Below are 13,861 nucleotides of genomic sequence, written 5' to 3'. Positions count from 1 at the left end.
TGTGCTATCACTTCACCCTGTGTAAAACAAACCTGCTGGGCTTTGTGGTCCCTGTTGCTCCACAAGGTCAAACCATGACAGCAAAGACCAAGGACTCATTAAGAGGAGCCCTGTGTAGGAGGCTAATGAGGCATGGTGCAAGGAGCCCACGGGCTGGGCTGGGTGTGCGGGGTTCTCAGGGCACACACAGCGGTTTTTCCCCGAAGGGAACAGGAAGCTGTTGCCTCAATAGCTGCTCCTCGCAGCCATCGTGACTTCAGGGCTGCCAGGGCCCCTGCAGCAGCTGCCTCAGGGTCCAGAGCCCTCCTGGTGGCTTTGCTGGACCCTTGCCGAGCCCAGAGCCCTGTGAGGGTGGGAGTGAGCAGCGCTGGGGCACGGCGTGGGAAGTGCAGCATGGGAGAGGTGGGTTTGTTTGTGCTGTCGGAAAGGGGAAGCGGTGAGAGGGCTGAGCCAGCGGCCCCCGTGAGCAAACCGCCCTCATGGCCGCTGCTTCCCCCGTGAGGCTCCACTTCTCGCTCTGCTCCAGCAGCTGGAGAAGAAGCCACGGCTGTCAGATGTGAGGATTGTGCACGAGGAACCCGCCACAGAGATGCCTCCAGCCCTCAGGGTAAGTGGCTCTGTGCACAAGCTCCATCCCACAGCAGCGGAGTTGTCACTCACCTTCCTCAAGGCCTTGTGAGGAAGCAGCTTGTCGTGAAGCCAAAAGTCCCAGGGCTGGGGTTGGTGCAGCTTCAATGCAAAACCTGGGCTGGGGAGGCTCAGCCTACGCGGGGTTTTGCTCTGCTGTGAGTGAAGAGGAGGAGATGAGGTCAGGATTTAACCCCCAGGTGCCATCATGGTGGGCTCTGGGGCAGTGCTGGGCTGGTTGGGCACCCTCTGGGTGCTGCTCTTGGCTCCTGCTGCTGCTGTGCCACAGCTGAATGTTTGCAAAGACAGCCTGGCACTGCCCACAGCTGGGTTTGGGCTGTGCACAAGAGGGGTTCATGCCCAGGACCCCCAAATTCCACTCTGGACTGGAAGGTCCAGAATGCGCTGGTCCCCAGTGTTATCAGGGAGATGAAAGCAGAGGCGATGTAGACGGGGCTGTACTGGGCAGGTAATACTTTAGGGTTTATGTCCAGGCAAGAAAAATGCTTTTGACACCTGCTTTTGGGCATCACCAGCCCAACCTGGGCTTCAAGCTGTGGAGGTACCTGTGGTCATTCCCAAACTGGCTGGGCTCTGCTCAGTGAGGCCACAGGCATCACCTGAACAGCAGGGAGGAGTTTTGGCCCAGCACCAGAGCCCACTGGGGCAAAACCTGGCTTCTTCAGCCTGACTGAAGGGTTGGGAGCAAGTTTGGAGACTGGGATGTGGGACTAGTGCCAACTGGGAGCACTGGGCTTGGAGGGTATGGAGTTGGGTCTCTTGGGGCAGGTTGAGATTGGTCCCACCTTCCTCCCTGTGGGGGAGAGCTGAAGAGGGCTTGGAGAAATGTCCTTGCCAGGGGACTGGGACTTGCTCTGAGCTGCAGGATGATGCTGATGTTGCAGATGGACAGGGTCGCTTGCAGTCCCGTGCAGAGGCTCTGCCACAGCACTTGAAAATGAGAAAAAAGTGTACATAATGAGCCTTCATAAATGTCTTGTAAAGACACCAAGCCTTGTCAGTATCAACTCTGACCCATCACTGAAGGTGAAAGTGACTCTTAGCCAGGTGAGAAGTGCCTGAAAGTGCTCACAAAGTGTCTGTCATGCTCACAGCCGTGAATGGAGCAGGGAGGTTTTGGCAGAGGGGCTGTGGTGCGTTAACAGCTTGTTTTCTGTTTCTGTCTGCAAGCCTCGAGCAGCACTCGGGGGCTGTGTGTGCTCCGAGGCCACTAATCCCCGGGCCCAGCTGCAGGAAGCCACTGACCTGCCACACAGGTGGGAATGCCAGGGACCAGGAATGTCTCTCTGGCTACAGCTTCCATCAGCTGATACTTCTGACAAAACACTTGGCTTCTCCACTCCCCCCTTGGCAGCCCCTGGGCTGCAGCCTGCAGCGCTGCCTTAGAGCGCGCTGAGCTCTGCCGTGCTCCGTGCCGGCGTCTCCTGCTCGGGGCTGCCACCTTGCCCGGGGCTCCCAAATGTCGGACTCGCTGCTCAACCACTCCTGGCCATCGTTTTCCAAGCGCTGGAAGAAGAGATGGTCCTTTAAGAGAGGTAATGGCCTGCGGGGACAGGGGGCTGAGGGTGTGGAGGGAGCTGGGCTGTGGTGGGGACAGCAGGTACCAAAGAACCCCGGGGGCCCGGGCAGAGCTTGTTTGGAGGTGCCCCCTGCTTCTCCCTGCAGGGGACACTGCCTTAAGTGGTGGTTAACACTTTTTCTTGCATTTAATCTTCTTTTCAAGGCACATAATTGCCTCCCGGAGCAGGGTAATGGGTTAAGTATCAGCCTTTTGGTTTTGTAATAAGTTTGTTTCGTGGCTGGCAGTGAGCTGGATGTCCCGGTGCTTGCAGACAGCTGTCTCTGCGTGCTGCCTGGCCAGAGTTTGGTGTTTGAGCAGATGTGGGGGAAAAGATTCCTGCAGTCTTTCAGTGAGCCCCGGCGTCCGGAGCCCTGGCGGTTTGGGTGGCCCTGGCTGGGCTTCACTGTGTCCAGCAGCAGGGGTGGGAAATGGCAGCAACTGGTGTCAACTGGCCTCATTTCTGCATGTGGTGCCGTGACTTGGAAAGAGGGAAGTGAGAGCCCCAGGAAGCAGGGCATTTGCAGTCCTGGAGGAGCCAGACACTTGTGTCCTTGTGAGCAAACACTGCCTTCAGGCTGATGCTTTTGGGTACCTTTACCTGCAGCATCAGAGCTCCTGCTCCTCTTTCTCCTTCATTATTCCCCTCCCATTCCCAGTTCTCTTCTGGTGTGGATGTGCAGGAGACCAAGATCCAAAGTGAACAGTTGGGGGGAAGGTTAATTCAGAGCAGGACGCAGAGGGTCCTGCAGGCTCTGATGTGCGGTGAGCCCCAAGCCCCAGCTGGGTACCCAACTCCAGCCATGCCTACTGGGGGGGTTATGGGCTGGCTGGGATCATTGAGGTGAGCTGATTTCACTAACAAATGGATCAGCCTCACCGTGCTCCCAAACACTGACTGCTTTGCAGACAGCCTGGGTACAGCCAGCTCCCTTCAGCAGGTGCTTGCAGAGCAGTTTGTCCTGTTGGGGCTCGTGCTTGGGCACAAAATGCTCGGGTCTCACTCAGCCCCTCTCCCACACTGATATTCTGTAGTGTGGCGCTTGCTGGTCCATGTGGGCCCTTCCCTCAGTGCCCCCTGGAGCAGCTGCAAGAACCTGCCCAGTGACCTGGAGGGAATCAGAGGGGCTGCAAACCCCCTCAGCCCGGCTGAGACCCTTCAGCTGAGAGACAGCTGGGAACTGTCCCAGCCCCCTGCTCCTCTGCCCTCCGTGCCCAAGTGCCTGGCCCAGCAGTGTGGTGATAAGGCAGTGACTCTGCACTGTGTGTTACAGTGTGGGACAACTTATCTCCCCCTGCTCCTGTCCAGAGCCAATCCCCACTGCTGCCAGGGCCGGCCAGGAGGGGCCCAAGCCAGGCAAGGGGCTGCACTTCAGCCCATCTTGGCACAGGGAGTTCAGCACTTGCTTTCCAGAGGTTTTTCCCTATAGCTCTGCACACCCTGCAATAAGATATGTGAAGGGCAGCTGGTGCAGGGCCAGGAGGGCAGGGATGGGTCAGGGGAAGATGGAATCATTTTTATTTCATGTCTGTGATGCTCTCCATGGTTTCCCAACAGTCTCTGTCTCTGACTGCTGGGAAATGCCCAGACATTCTCGTCTTTCCTTCCTTCTGGGATTGTTTCATGGAGCAGAACTGCTCAGTGCCTTTGTCCTGCTGCATTTATTGTGGCCTTTCCCCAGTGGGAATGCAGACAGTGTTTGATGTTGGAGGATGTGACTGGTGGGGCCAGAGCTCACATCCATGTTTTCCTCCACCGTGTCCCCTCCCAGCACCAGCCTGGCTCCAGGGTCACTCGGGGACATGCAGCATCCTGCACCAAGCCAAGGGACAGGCAGGTGAGGGCGGGACGCTGCTGGCAGGGCTTGTTCCAGTGCTGGCTGCTCTGGTGCTGTCACCTGCTGTGACACTTGTGGGTGCAGCTCCAGTGACCAGCCTGTCTGAGGGAAATCAGCACAGCCACCTACAGGAGGGAGGGTTTGACCAGAGGTCTGAATTGGAATGATGAAAATCTCTGTTGGGATCCCAGTGGCCTTGGGCACGGTTAGGACAGCATGAAGCCTTCTTCCTTGAGCCAGAGCAGCTCAGCCAGCTGATCCTGCTGTCCCCACAGCATCAAACCCCCTGAGACCATCCCAGAGTGTCACATGCTGTGGATGCCTGTCACTGCTTCCTTCCTCCCCACACAGCAGCCCAGAGTCATCATATTTCACCCGTGGGAAGCTCTGGCAAAGTGCAGGAACCATCCCAGCCCAGCAAGCGATGCTTCCTCTCCAGCTCTGCCCTGGGAATTCCTCTGAGGAGGCTGCTCCCTGCAGCAATAACCTTTTATGGTTTCCAGCCAGAGACGAATTAAGCAACTGCAATACCTAATCTGCTTAATGTTCTCCTAAAGCAAACAGCATTTGTTCTTGAAAGTGTCATTTTGTTATCCCATCTCCAGCTTCAGCTGAGGAAAGGTGACTGCTGCTGTCTGCCAGAACCTGGGGGGCCAAGATTCCCTGTCCCCTTGCCACCATGCCGGAGCCTGGCTCCTTCCAGACAGGCTCGAGGGCAGAGTACAGGAGACTCAAGGTGCTCCAGAGTTTGCCACACTTGCTGACATTGGCGACCACCTTGATCATTGACATGGGGATGTTCACAGCCCCCCAGCCCTGCCTCCTTCCTGTGTGCGCTCCATCCTCAAACTTCCTCACCCACCATCCCACAACCCCACGCCTGGAGGCATTTTTCCCCATGAGCTCCTCCATCACCCCCTTGCCCATGCACAGTGCCAGCCCAGGCTCTGAAGAGGGAGCCCAGCAGTGCCTGGTGCTCACACATTGCCTAAAATGGTGTCCCCACGGCAGCCACCCGCCCGCCCGAGCGCCGCGGCCCCGACCCCGGGCTCGCGGCGCCTCTGATTTATCGCGTGTTGAACCGAGTGTCTGAAGCCTCCGAGCAAGATTTAAGTCCTTTGGTGGGTCTGGACCGGGTCTGTTGACTGCAGCCTATGCCTTGGCCAAATCCTGAGCCCTGCATGGCACAGGCAGAGCTCAGGGAATGTTTTCCAGGCCTCTGAGGAGCTGACTCTGTTCCAGGGATCCACTTTAGGGCTGCATGGAGCTTGGTGCAAGCCCAGAGTAGCCTTGGCGGGATGGCTGGACACTGCTTGGGAGGGAAAAACTCCTTGTTTTAGTTAAACCTTCAGTCCAGGGCTCTGGCCTCGGTCAGGCCACAGCCCTTGTCAGCTCCTGCTGCCTCCCAGGGCTTTGCTGCTCTCCTTGTGGGCAGTTCACTGCTGAAGGGATGGCGAGAGTGGGGAATCTCCTTTTTCTTCCTTCCTTGGATTTGTAAGAGGGGAAGCACCCTCTGTCCTGGCCTCCCTGGGATGTTCCCCACCTCCTGGTTGCTCCCCATGGGTTCATTCTACCTTAGCCATCATCCCAGCCTGTTTGGGGAGCTCCAGCGGTTTCCAGTGCCTGGGCAGAGCCCGAGCACTGCCTGAGCTCTCACTGGTGAGAGCTTTGGCTGCTGTTTCCTACAAGCTCATGCCAAAATCTGTGCTGATTCAAGGGTGTATTCACTTTAAAATACTGATTTTAGATTGCAAGCTGAATCCAGGTGCACTGAAGAAAGCAAAAGGTGATGTTTAATAGCTCACTAAATCTCTGCCAGTTGCAGATGCAGCTCAGGGATATCCTGGGCAAGAATTGGTCTATTCATTAAAAATGTCATGTGAAGTAAATTTTACAGCCTTGCTAGAAAGCCTGTTTCAAATTTTCCCTGATCTTGTAGCTAGAAACCCTTTAATTAAAATAGTGCCTTCAGAAGTGTTTTCTTTCTATATTATTTATAGTCCTTCGCTTGAAACCATCACACGCATTTGAACACACCAAATGCTCCTTAAAACAGAAAATCTGGCATCTGCAGTGTGCAGCGGGATCCAAGGAACAAACCTCCAACCTCTCCCTCACGTTTACTGCCTTTTTTTAGTTGGCACCATGCAATTCCTGGCTGAATTGCGTAGCTTTATAATCCACAGCAGGATGCACGTTTTCCAAGAGTGCGTTTTTTAACAATGTCTTCCTTATATTAATGTTTTTATGCTTGCTTTTCCTGGAGTGTGATGGGTTTCTAGCAGTTTCCTGCTGGTTTTTTCCCATTGGATAGATAGGGCTGCTTACAGTCTCTTGCTGTTGTTCTCTGCATCTTCAGAGATCCACCACAGTGCTTCAGCCAGCAGCCTGGCTTTTTTCCCTTTGCCTCAGCCTTTTGCCTCAGCTGTGTGTGTCTCGAAGGGATAAAAAGCCTCCATGAGTAATGCAATGGTTCAGGGATTGTGGCTAAGGTTTACAGTGTGCCTCGCTCCACAGGAATGTGCCTCAGTCAGCTGGACCATCTACTGAACCACAAACACACCCAGGCCTTGGTTTGTTTCTCAGTGAGTTATCAGATGGAATATGGACACTGAGGTTCACACTCCTGCCTGGGGAAAATCCAGAACCAGGATAATTAAGTGCTTCTGGTATTGCTCTGCATATTCAGGGTTGTCTGGAGCCACCAATTTGCCTCCCAGTATCCTTTATTACCCACCCACCCAGGGGTCCTTTATTCCTTATGGATGAAAACAAAACCACCACCAGTATTTTTATTCCTAGATTTCTGATTCAAAGGTCCATAATGTCAATAACAGACATCAAAATGTGCTCAATTCTTTCACTGTGGAAAAAGCCTCTGCAGCATAGGATGCCCTATGAGGGTCTGGCTGGGACAGTGCAAGCCTGGTCTGTCCCACATGCTGCAGGGATGAAGTTTCTGTAGAGGGATGAGGTTTCTGCTGGCAGGAAATCCCTGCACCAGGTTCCTACCAGATCAAGGCTGCTGTTGCCTGGCATTGCCTGTCTGGGAAGGAGCAGAGGGCACGTGGAGCATTTCAGTGCTGCCTGATGTCACCTGTGGGTGTGCAGCTGGTTTTCCATCCCTAACAGATGTTTGGTTACCTGCTGAAACCTTCTCTGTCTTGCAGGATCTGACTGCAAGCCGTGCTTACGGGAATTCACTGACCACCACAGCCCTGCCTTGGAGTATCCCACCCCCAAAAGCTTCCTTCCATCCCTGATCGCTGAGGATGATTCCTTCTGCACTAGTATGGCTGAAGAGAAGGCAAGTGTCCTCTTTCCTGCTGCTACCACCGTGCAAGGCAGAGGCCAGGGGCAGCAAACTGGGTGGTCAGTGCCACATCCAGAGGGGTTTGTGGTGGAGTAGGAATGGGGGAAAGTGGCACTGATCCAGATTGCCAAGGAATACAAGGTTATGTTGCTGTGGAGGACAGCAGGGGAGGGAGACTATTAGAAAGTCACTTGGAAGTCTGGCTCTGCTCTGCACCCCAATTTCTGCACAGGAGGTGTCCCCTTTGCAGGGTTGGTGTGAGGCTCTCAGAGGATTTGTGCTGCCTTTGCAGGAGGACTCGTCTTCCACAGAGCTGGATGTGCCAGCAGCAGACTTGCACAGCAGCACGGAGGATCTCCTCTCAGACTCTGCTCTCCACGGCACAGAGTATTACAAAGATCTGGGACTCCTAAGCCTGCCGTCTGCCAAAACAGCACCAGACACAGCAGCACAGCCAGAACAAGGATCCCAGACTGTGTCTGCCCTTCACTCATTGGAAGAGAGACCAAGGGCTGTGAGCAAACTGTCTGTGGATGTTGCTTTTTCCAATCCCATTTCCTGCTCGGTACGTTATGGCGAGGCCGACTGTCGTTTTCTGAACAAAGGCCACCTGTGCTCCTGTGCAGCCATGCCAGAGGGTGGTACCAGCACTTCTGAGCATCCTGCAGAGGCAGACAACGAGCTGGACCTGCAGGAGGCCCAGGATTCCTTCCCCACGCTGGTGAGATCGATGTCCACCTCCCGGAGGCACAGCTGGGAGAGCCCTGTGTCACCTGTGGACTGCAGGCGCAGGTACGGAGGGACTGTGAGTGGTATTTGATGTACACAATGCAGTGGAGGTGGGAGGCTGAGCATCACACTGCTCACAGCTCCAGATGCTGCTGGGTGGTCTCCCTCGCCTGTCAGCATCTGCCAGAGCAGCTGGACACCCACTGCTCATGTTGGGTGGGATGTGGAAGAGGAAGGGCTAGGGCAGCAAGAGGCTTTAATGTCTCCTTGGAAGTAGGAAGACCCTCTTTTCCTGGTGTTGGGGTTGAGAAGAGAACCTCTCTTTTCTGTCTGGAGGGAATCTTAAACAGCATCAGTTGCCCTGATGACCTCCATCCTCTGGCTCAAAGGGAATTTTTCCCATCAAAGAAGGATTAAGAGAGCTCTGTCAAATCCTTTTTCTTCTTGTCTGTGAGTTGGCTTGGTGGGGCCTTTGCCAGCTCTCTGCCCTCTACGTGGCTGCAGAGGAGGTTGTGTTTGTAGGTTGTGCTGAGTCCTGGCTGGGAACAGAGGCAGGCCTGGGATTCCTGCCATCCTCTGCTCCTGCCACATGAATGCCTTGAGCTCCAGGTTCCTCCAGGAATGCTTTCCCTGCTGACAAATGTATTGATCTCCCAGCTGACTGGGATTTAGGTGCAAGCCAGCAAGGACTATTTTTATCTCTCCTCCTTATACGGTACCCTAAAATTATCTCAGCCTGAAATCTTGGCAGTCCTTTATCAAGCTCAGACTTTGGTTCTCAGACCCATTGTTGTGCCATGTGCCATGGATCATTCACAGTTTATGCTGTAACAGGCACATGAGTAACGGTGGCACGGAGTGGCTGCCGGTGTCAGGGACACGTTCTGTCTCCTCGCTGGGTGATGAAGCACGTGTGAGCAGGAGGCCAGGGAAGGGGAATACACCCCACTGTTCCCTAAGCAAACACTTCCTGCAGCCTGCCTGTGGCAGGAGGAATGAAGTGACAGTGATCTGCAGACAGAACCCATGCAGAGACTAAGATTTTCCACTGAGCTTTATCCATCATTTTGCTTCTGTGTTGTCACTGCAACAGCACCTGGTGTGCAGGACACTGTGAGGCACTGGGGGAGCTGGCCCAACCCTCATTTCCTAGAGAATAACTTTTTTCCTTCCTCAAATCTGGGCCCTGGTGGGAGCAGGATTTATGGCATGATGCCACAGTGGTGATGCGATAAACATCATCTGCCACTTCTAAATGACCAGAGGGACTTTCCTGGGTGGCAGCTGACAGGGCAGCAGCTCTGGGGCAGGCAGGACAGGCTGCTGCCAGGGTGGCTGCACAGTCTCAGGGGTTGCTAAGAGATCAGTGTGAGCCATCCAGCACTAAACATCCCGGGTGACCAGGGAGCTGGGGACTCACTGGTGGCAGCCAGAGAAGTTGTTTTTAACAGGCTCAGGACTTGGTGTCCAGGCTGACACTTCCTGTCATTTCCTTTCCCTTTGCCTGCTGTGGGGAGCCTCCTTGTCCCAGCTGCATGAAGTTGTTAGGACCACCCAGCCAAGGACATCACAGGGGCTGTGCCATGCTGGGCACAGTGTGCCAGGTCTGCTCAGGTCTGCTCTGAGGCTTCTTCCTGCCCCCTGATTAGGTTCAGCCTGGATGTCACAGAGCTGGGCAGTGACCCAGAGCAGGATGATGTGGAGAAGAGGAGCCAGTCCTGCCTCCAGCCTCATGTGCCCCTTCAGCTGCCCAAAGGGGAGCGGGGAGCCTGGAGCAGCAGCCGGGGTGGCACAGTGATCAAAGTGGAGATAGAGCCGCTGCGCCCAGACCTCGTGGCCAGCCCCAGCCTGCAGGAGGTGGTAAGTGTGGAGGGCTGGGCATGGAGGCAGCAGGGCAAGCTGAGGGTGCAGAAAAGCAGCAAACACAGGTGTCAGCTGCAGGCTGGACTCCTTCAATGCCAGCGTGGAACCAGGAGGTCTGCAGGAATCTCAGCAGGGATGGGCTTTTTCATATAAACTGCCCCATCTTGTGGGATGAAGGCCCTGGGAGCTGCCTGTAGTACAGCACTCTTTTCCCAGATATTTAGCTGGAATTTCCCTTCCCTTGTGCCTGTTGCCTCTTGTCCTGTCACTGCAGCTGTAAGAAGAGTCTGGCCCTATCTTTTCTCTAATTAGGTAGTTGAAGACAGCAGTGCACCACACCCACACACACATACACCCCTTACACACTGCTTTGCTCTGGGGAATACCTTTAGATTCAATTAATATTAAAAGGACAATTGCATTACAGTGCTGCATGTCCAGTAAAAGTGAGAAGTGCCTAAGAAGGTTTCAGGCACAAGTGTCACTTGCTCCAGCTTTCTTGGAGCCAACAAACAGCTGGGCCTAATGGTCCCCTGCATCATAACTCTGACAAAACAAGAGGGAAAAGCTGAGGAGTCAGCTGTGATTGAGGCTTCCTTGGTGCAGAAAGCACAAAAGATTTCTGTGACTTTTTACTTCTCCAGAAATGTGTCAGCAATGGGAAGAGACTGAGGTCCAAGTCTGTCCCATCAGCCTGTGAGACCATTGCCTCCCCCCAGATACCTCACAGTTTCAACACTTCTCTTCCAGCTGTGGAAGGTTGGTATAGACTTTATGCCATTAAATGGCTCTAAGGTGTGATTAAGCTGTAGCCTCTGGAAGTGTGGACAGCCTCTGCTTTCCCTTCCACATGGTCCCAGGAGCTCCTGAAATACAAAGCCAAGCTGGTTCTGGGTCTGGCCCTGACCAGCAGCACAGTCTCAGCTCAGACATGTCCATCCTCAGTGACACATTGCCACATAACCTCCCTGTGCCCAGTGCATTGGTCACTCCCTACTCAAGTCCCACCTGTGAGGATTGCCCCAGAGAATAATGTGGTGATTTCAGAGCCTGGGAAGTGGAGGGGAAGCTGGCTGTCATGGGGAAGGGCTCTGGGGTGGTACCAGCTCCTTCCCTACTGCAAGCAGGACCCTCAGCAGCAAATATACAGACTGGGAGGGGAGGAGTAACACAGAAAAGTGATCTGGCCTTCACTTCCCTCACAGAAATGTAGAGCAGAATCTCCTTCCCTAACTGCTCAAGGCATTTCCTCCTCACCAATCAAGGCAGAGTGGGAGCCCAGCACAATTAACAGGATCCAGTTGCATAGATTGCAAGGTGGTGCTCTGCAAAGGCAAACCAGGATCCCTGCTGAGAGCATTTTGTGTTCCAGGTGTTGAACCTCCTGCTCTGGAGATGCTGGAGAAGGACCACGTGTCCCCAGACCACGTGTAGGTATTGTCAGTCCTGGCTGGTTTGAGATGAGGGAGATTTTTGAGCGTATCTGAGCTACTGGGGATGCAACAGCAAAGGAGATCCCACTCTGTGCTGGGCCACAGCTGAGCAGTTGGTCATAAACCAGCACCTGAGGCTTTGTGGGGTGCAGAATGTCTGTACAAGGATATCTTCTAATCCCTTGCTTTTCTTTTAGGCTAATTGTTCAGAAGGTACTTCAGGAGCTGAAACATTACCATGGGTAAGTGTGTTTGGGACAAAGATGTAGGGGGAGGTCACAGGTCTGCCTAAGACACACCTGAAAAAGGACATTTGGTCCCTTGAGGGGCAAATCCCCAGGGTACCAGAATCACTGATTTATTCCAGTGAAACCAGGGTAGAATTGCAAGGAATAGGGGCATTTTATGTACCTCCTCAGTAAATCTAAAAATGTTCCTGCCCCATCCAGAAAATAAGCATTTCAGCTGACCCAGAAGTTCTGCTCTAGTGTTCTTTGCTGTATAAGCATTTCAGCTGACCCAGAAGTTCTACTCTAGCTTTGCTGTGTCTGATGCCTTTTCCCTGCCCAGGGCGAAGCAGAGAGCTTGTGTGCAAGAAGGCAGCGATTCTTCCCAGCAGAACCTCACTTGGTTTGAGTTCCTGTCTAATGAGTAAGTGAGACAGCGGGTGACACACACTTTGTGTTCTGAGAACAGACTGATTTGGAGTCCTGTCCATCTAAGCTCGACTGCCCTGCTAATCCTGTGTGCAGGACACTGGTGTCTGCAGGGGTTCAGCCAGGAGTGTGGCACTGAACAAAACCTGCACACATAGCTTGGAAGTTCAGTTCCTTATTTGCAAGTGTCTCATTAATAAGTGACATGGCTGATGCCAAACCAGATCCTCCAGGAGATGGAAAGCTCACACTTGGGGTCCTAAAGTAATGCTTCAATGAACTTCATCAGTGATCTCCCTAAGCTGGGCTTGGTCAGTGAATTTCCCCTTTTTTAAGGTATTTTGGTCTCCTTTCAGAAATGAGGACAGTGGGAAGAGCGATAAAGCAGAGAAAGGCACAAAGGTGATGCGACGTCTGAGTTCCCTGCGGAGCCGAGTCACTGGATCCTGGCAGAAGGATAAGGTGAGAGAGAGAGGTTGAATTTGTGGAAGGAAGTGTTAAATTCTTCAAGTAGAAAAGGGGATCTGACCCTAGGGAGCAGTTAGCTGGATTGCTTTGGGATGGCTGAGGCCTCTGTGTTGGTCAGCAGATGCACTGTGACCCCTAAAGCAGTAGTAGTGCATGGGACTGAGTGATCCCTGAATTCCAGCTCTCCTTGCTCCAGGGCATGTTCTGGGTGCTCTTATGCTGCCCTGGCACTGTTGTGCACAGCAAGAAGAGTGCCTTGGCTGGGTGACTGCCTGGATCACTCTTTGTGGCAGGAGGAGCCTGCAGAGGGACAGCCAAGTGTGCCCTGCCCTTCATCACAAATGGACTTAGACTAGAGGGACTGGCCCGAGCCTTGGGAAGGCATTTGGGAAAAGCACTGCCATCCCACTGTACCTGCTGCCCACCAGCTCTCTGCTCGTTTGTACAGTGGGGAGAGGAATGTGTGGGCACTGCAAGGCCTGTGACTGAGCTGTGTTCTTCTCTCCTTCCAGGGTAAGAACAAAGAGCAGCTCAAGGAGAGAGAGAAGGAGAAAGAGACAAAGGAGACAAAAGAGAGGTGTAAAGATATCAATGGGCACCAGCTTGTGCCAGGGGTTTTCTCCAGTTGCACCAGCTGCTCACTGTGTGCCAAACCTCTTGGGAATAAAAGCGGTCTGCAGTGCCTGAGTGAGTATGGCTGTCACTGCCTGGCCCTGCCCCAGCCTGCACTCCCTGCCTGCCCTCCAGCCCAGGCCGTGCTCCTGCCTAAACCACCCCTGGATTGCTTCACTTCTCTGCCTGCCTCCACTCTACCCCACCACTCTGCTTGGCCTGGCTTGGTTGTTTCTCCAAATAGTCTAAATGATCTCTGAATCTTGCCTGGAAATACTTTTTCCTCATTTTCTTTGGCCACTTGACCATTTCCTGCCCCTCTCCCCCAAGGAGGGTTCTAGATCAACTTTTCTTTTTCTATTTTTTTTTACCACAAAGTTCTGCTTTGCCTGAACAAATATCCCAACTGCCTGAGTGTTGCTGGATCTTTTAGGCTGTTTTTTACAGACACAGTGCTATCTCAGCTCAGCATCTTCCCTTTGCATAGGCACAGGGATTTCTAGTGCATCCGAAGTTTTATTAACTAATAAAAAGTCAAATGTTGCCTTCCAGGACATGCATGGGTGAGACTGCTCCTTAGTAGTGCCAGTGTGCATGGGCCTCTGTGCTCCCACTGCATCCACTGTGGCAATGGCTTTGGCTGACAAACCCTGTCCTTCCTCTTTGGGGCAGGTACTCAGGGCACTGAAGAATGTTTTAATTCCCAAGGGATTGTCTGTGGGCAGAGAAAATTTTCTGGAAAT

The 13,861-nt window shown here is 53.5% G+C and overlaps 1 protein-coding gene across 1 annotated transcript in view; it reads left to right on the top strand.

Annotated features, from left to right (window-relative positions):
* The first annotated feature begins 2,107 nt into the window (after positions 1 to 2,107).
* The window catches only part of ARHGEF18 (Rho/Rac guanine nucleotide exchange factor 18), a 46,112-nt gene continuing 34,358 nt past the window's right edge, over positions 2,108 to 13,861 (top strand). Inside the window, 10 exon segments of the mRNA XM_031064044.1 lie at positions 2,108 to 2,183; positions 7,215 to 7,351; positions 7,650 to 8,149; positions 9,736 to 9,946; positions 10,594 to 10,708; positions 11,322 to 11,379; positions 11,580 to 11,624; positions 11,953 to 12,033; positions 12,395 to 12,500; positions 13,019 to 13,193. Coding sequence (XP_030919904.1) covers positions 2,108 to 2,183; positions 7,215 to 7,351; positions 7,650 to 8,149; positions 9,736 to 9,946; positions 10,594 to 10,708; positions 11,322 to 11,379; positions 11,580 to 11,624; positions 11,953 to 12,033; positions 12,395 to 12,500; positions 13,019 to 13,193 — 1,504 coding nt within the window.

This window comes from Geospiza fortis, unplaced genomic scaffold (assembly GCF_000277835.1).
Source record: "Geospiza fortis unplaced genomic scaffold, GeoFor_1.0 scaffold80, whole genome shotgun sequence".
Classification (NCBI taxonomy): Eukaryota; Metazoa; Chordata; class Aves; order Passeriformes; family Thraupidae; genus Geospiza; species Geospiza fortis.
The sequence above is the reverse complement of the archived record's forward strand: the minus strand, read 5'-3'. Positions and strand labels throughout refer to the sequence as shown.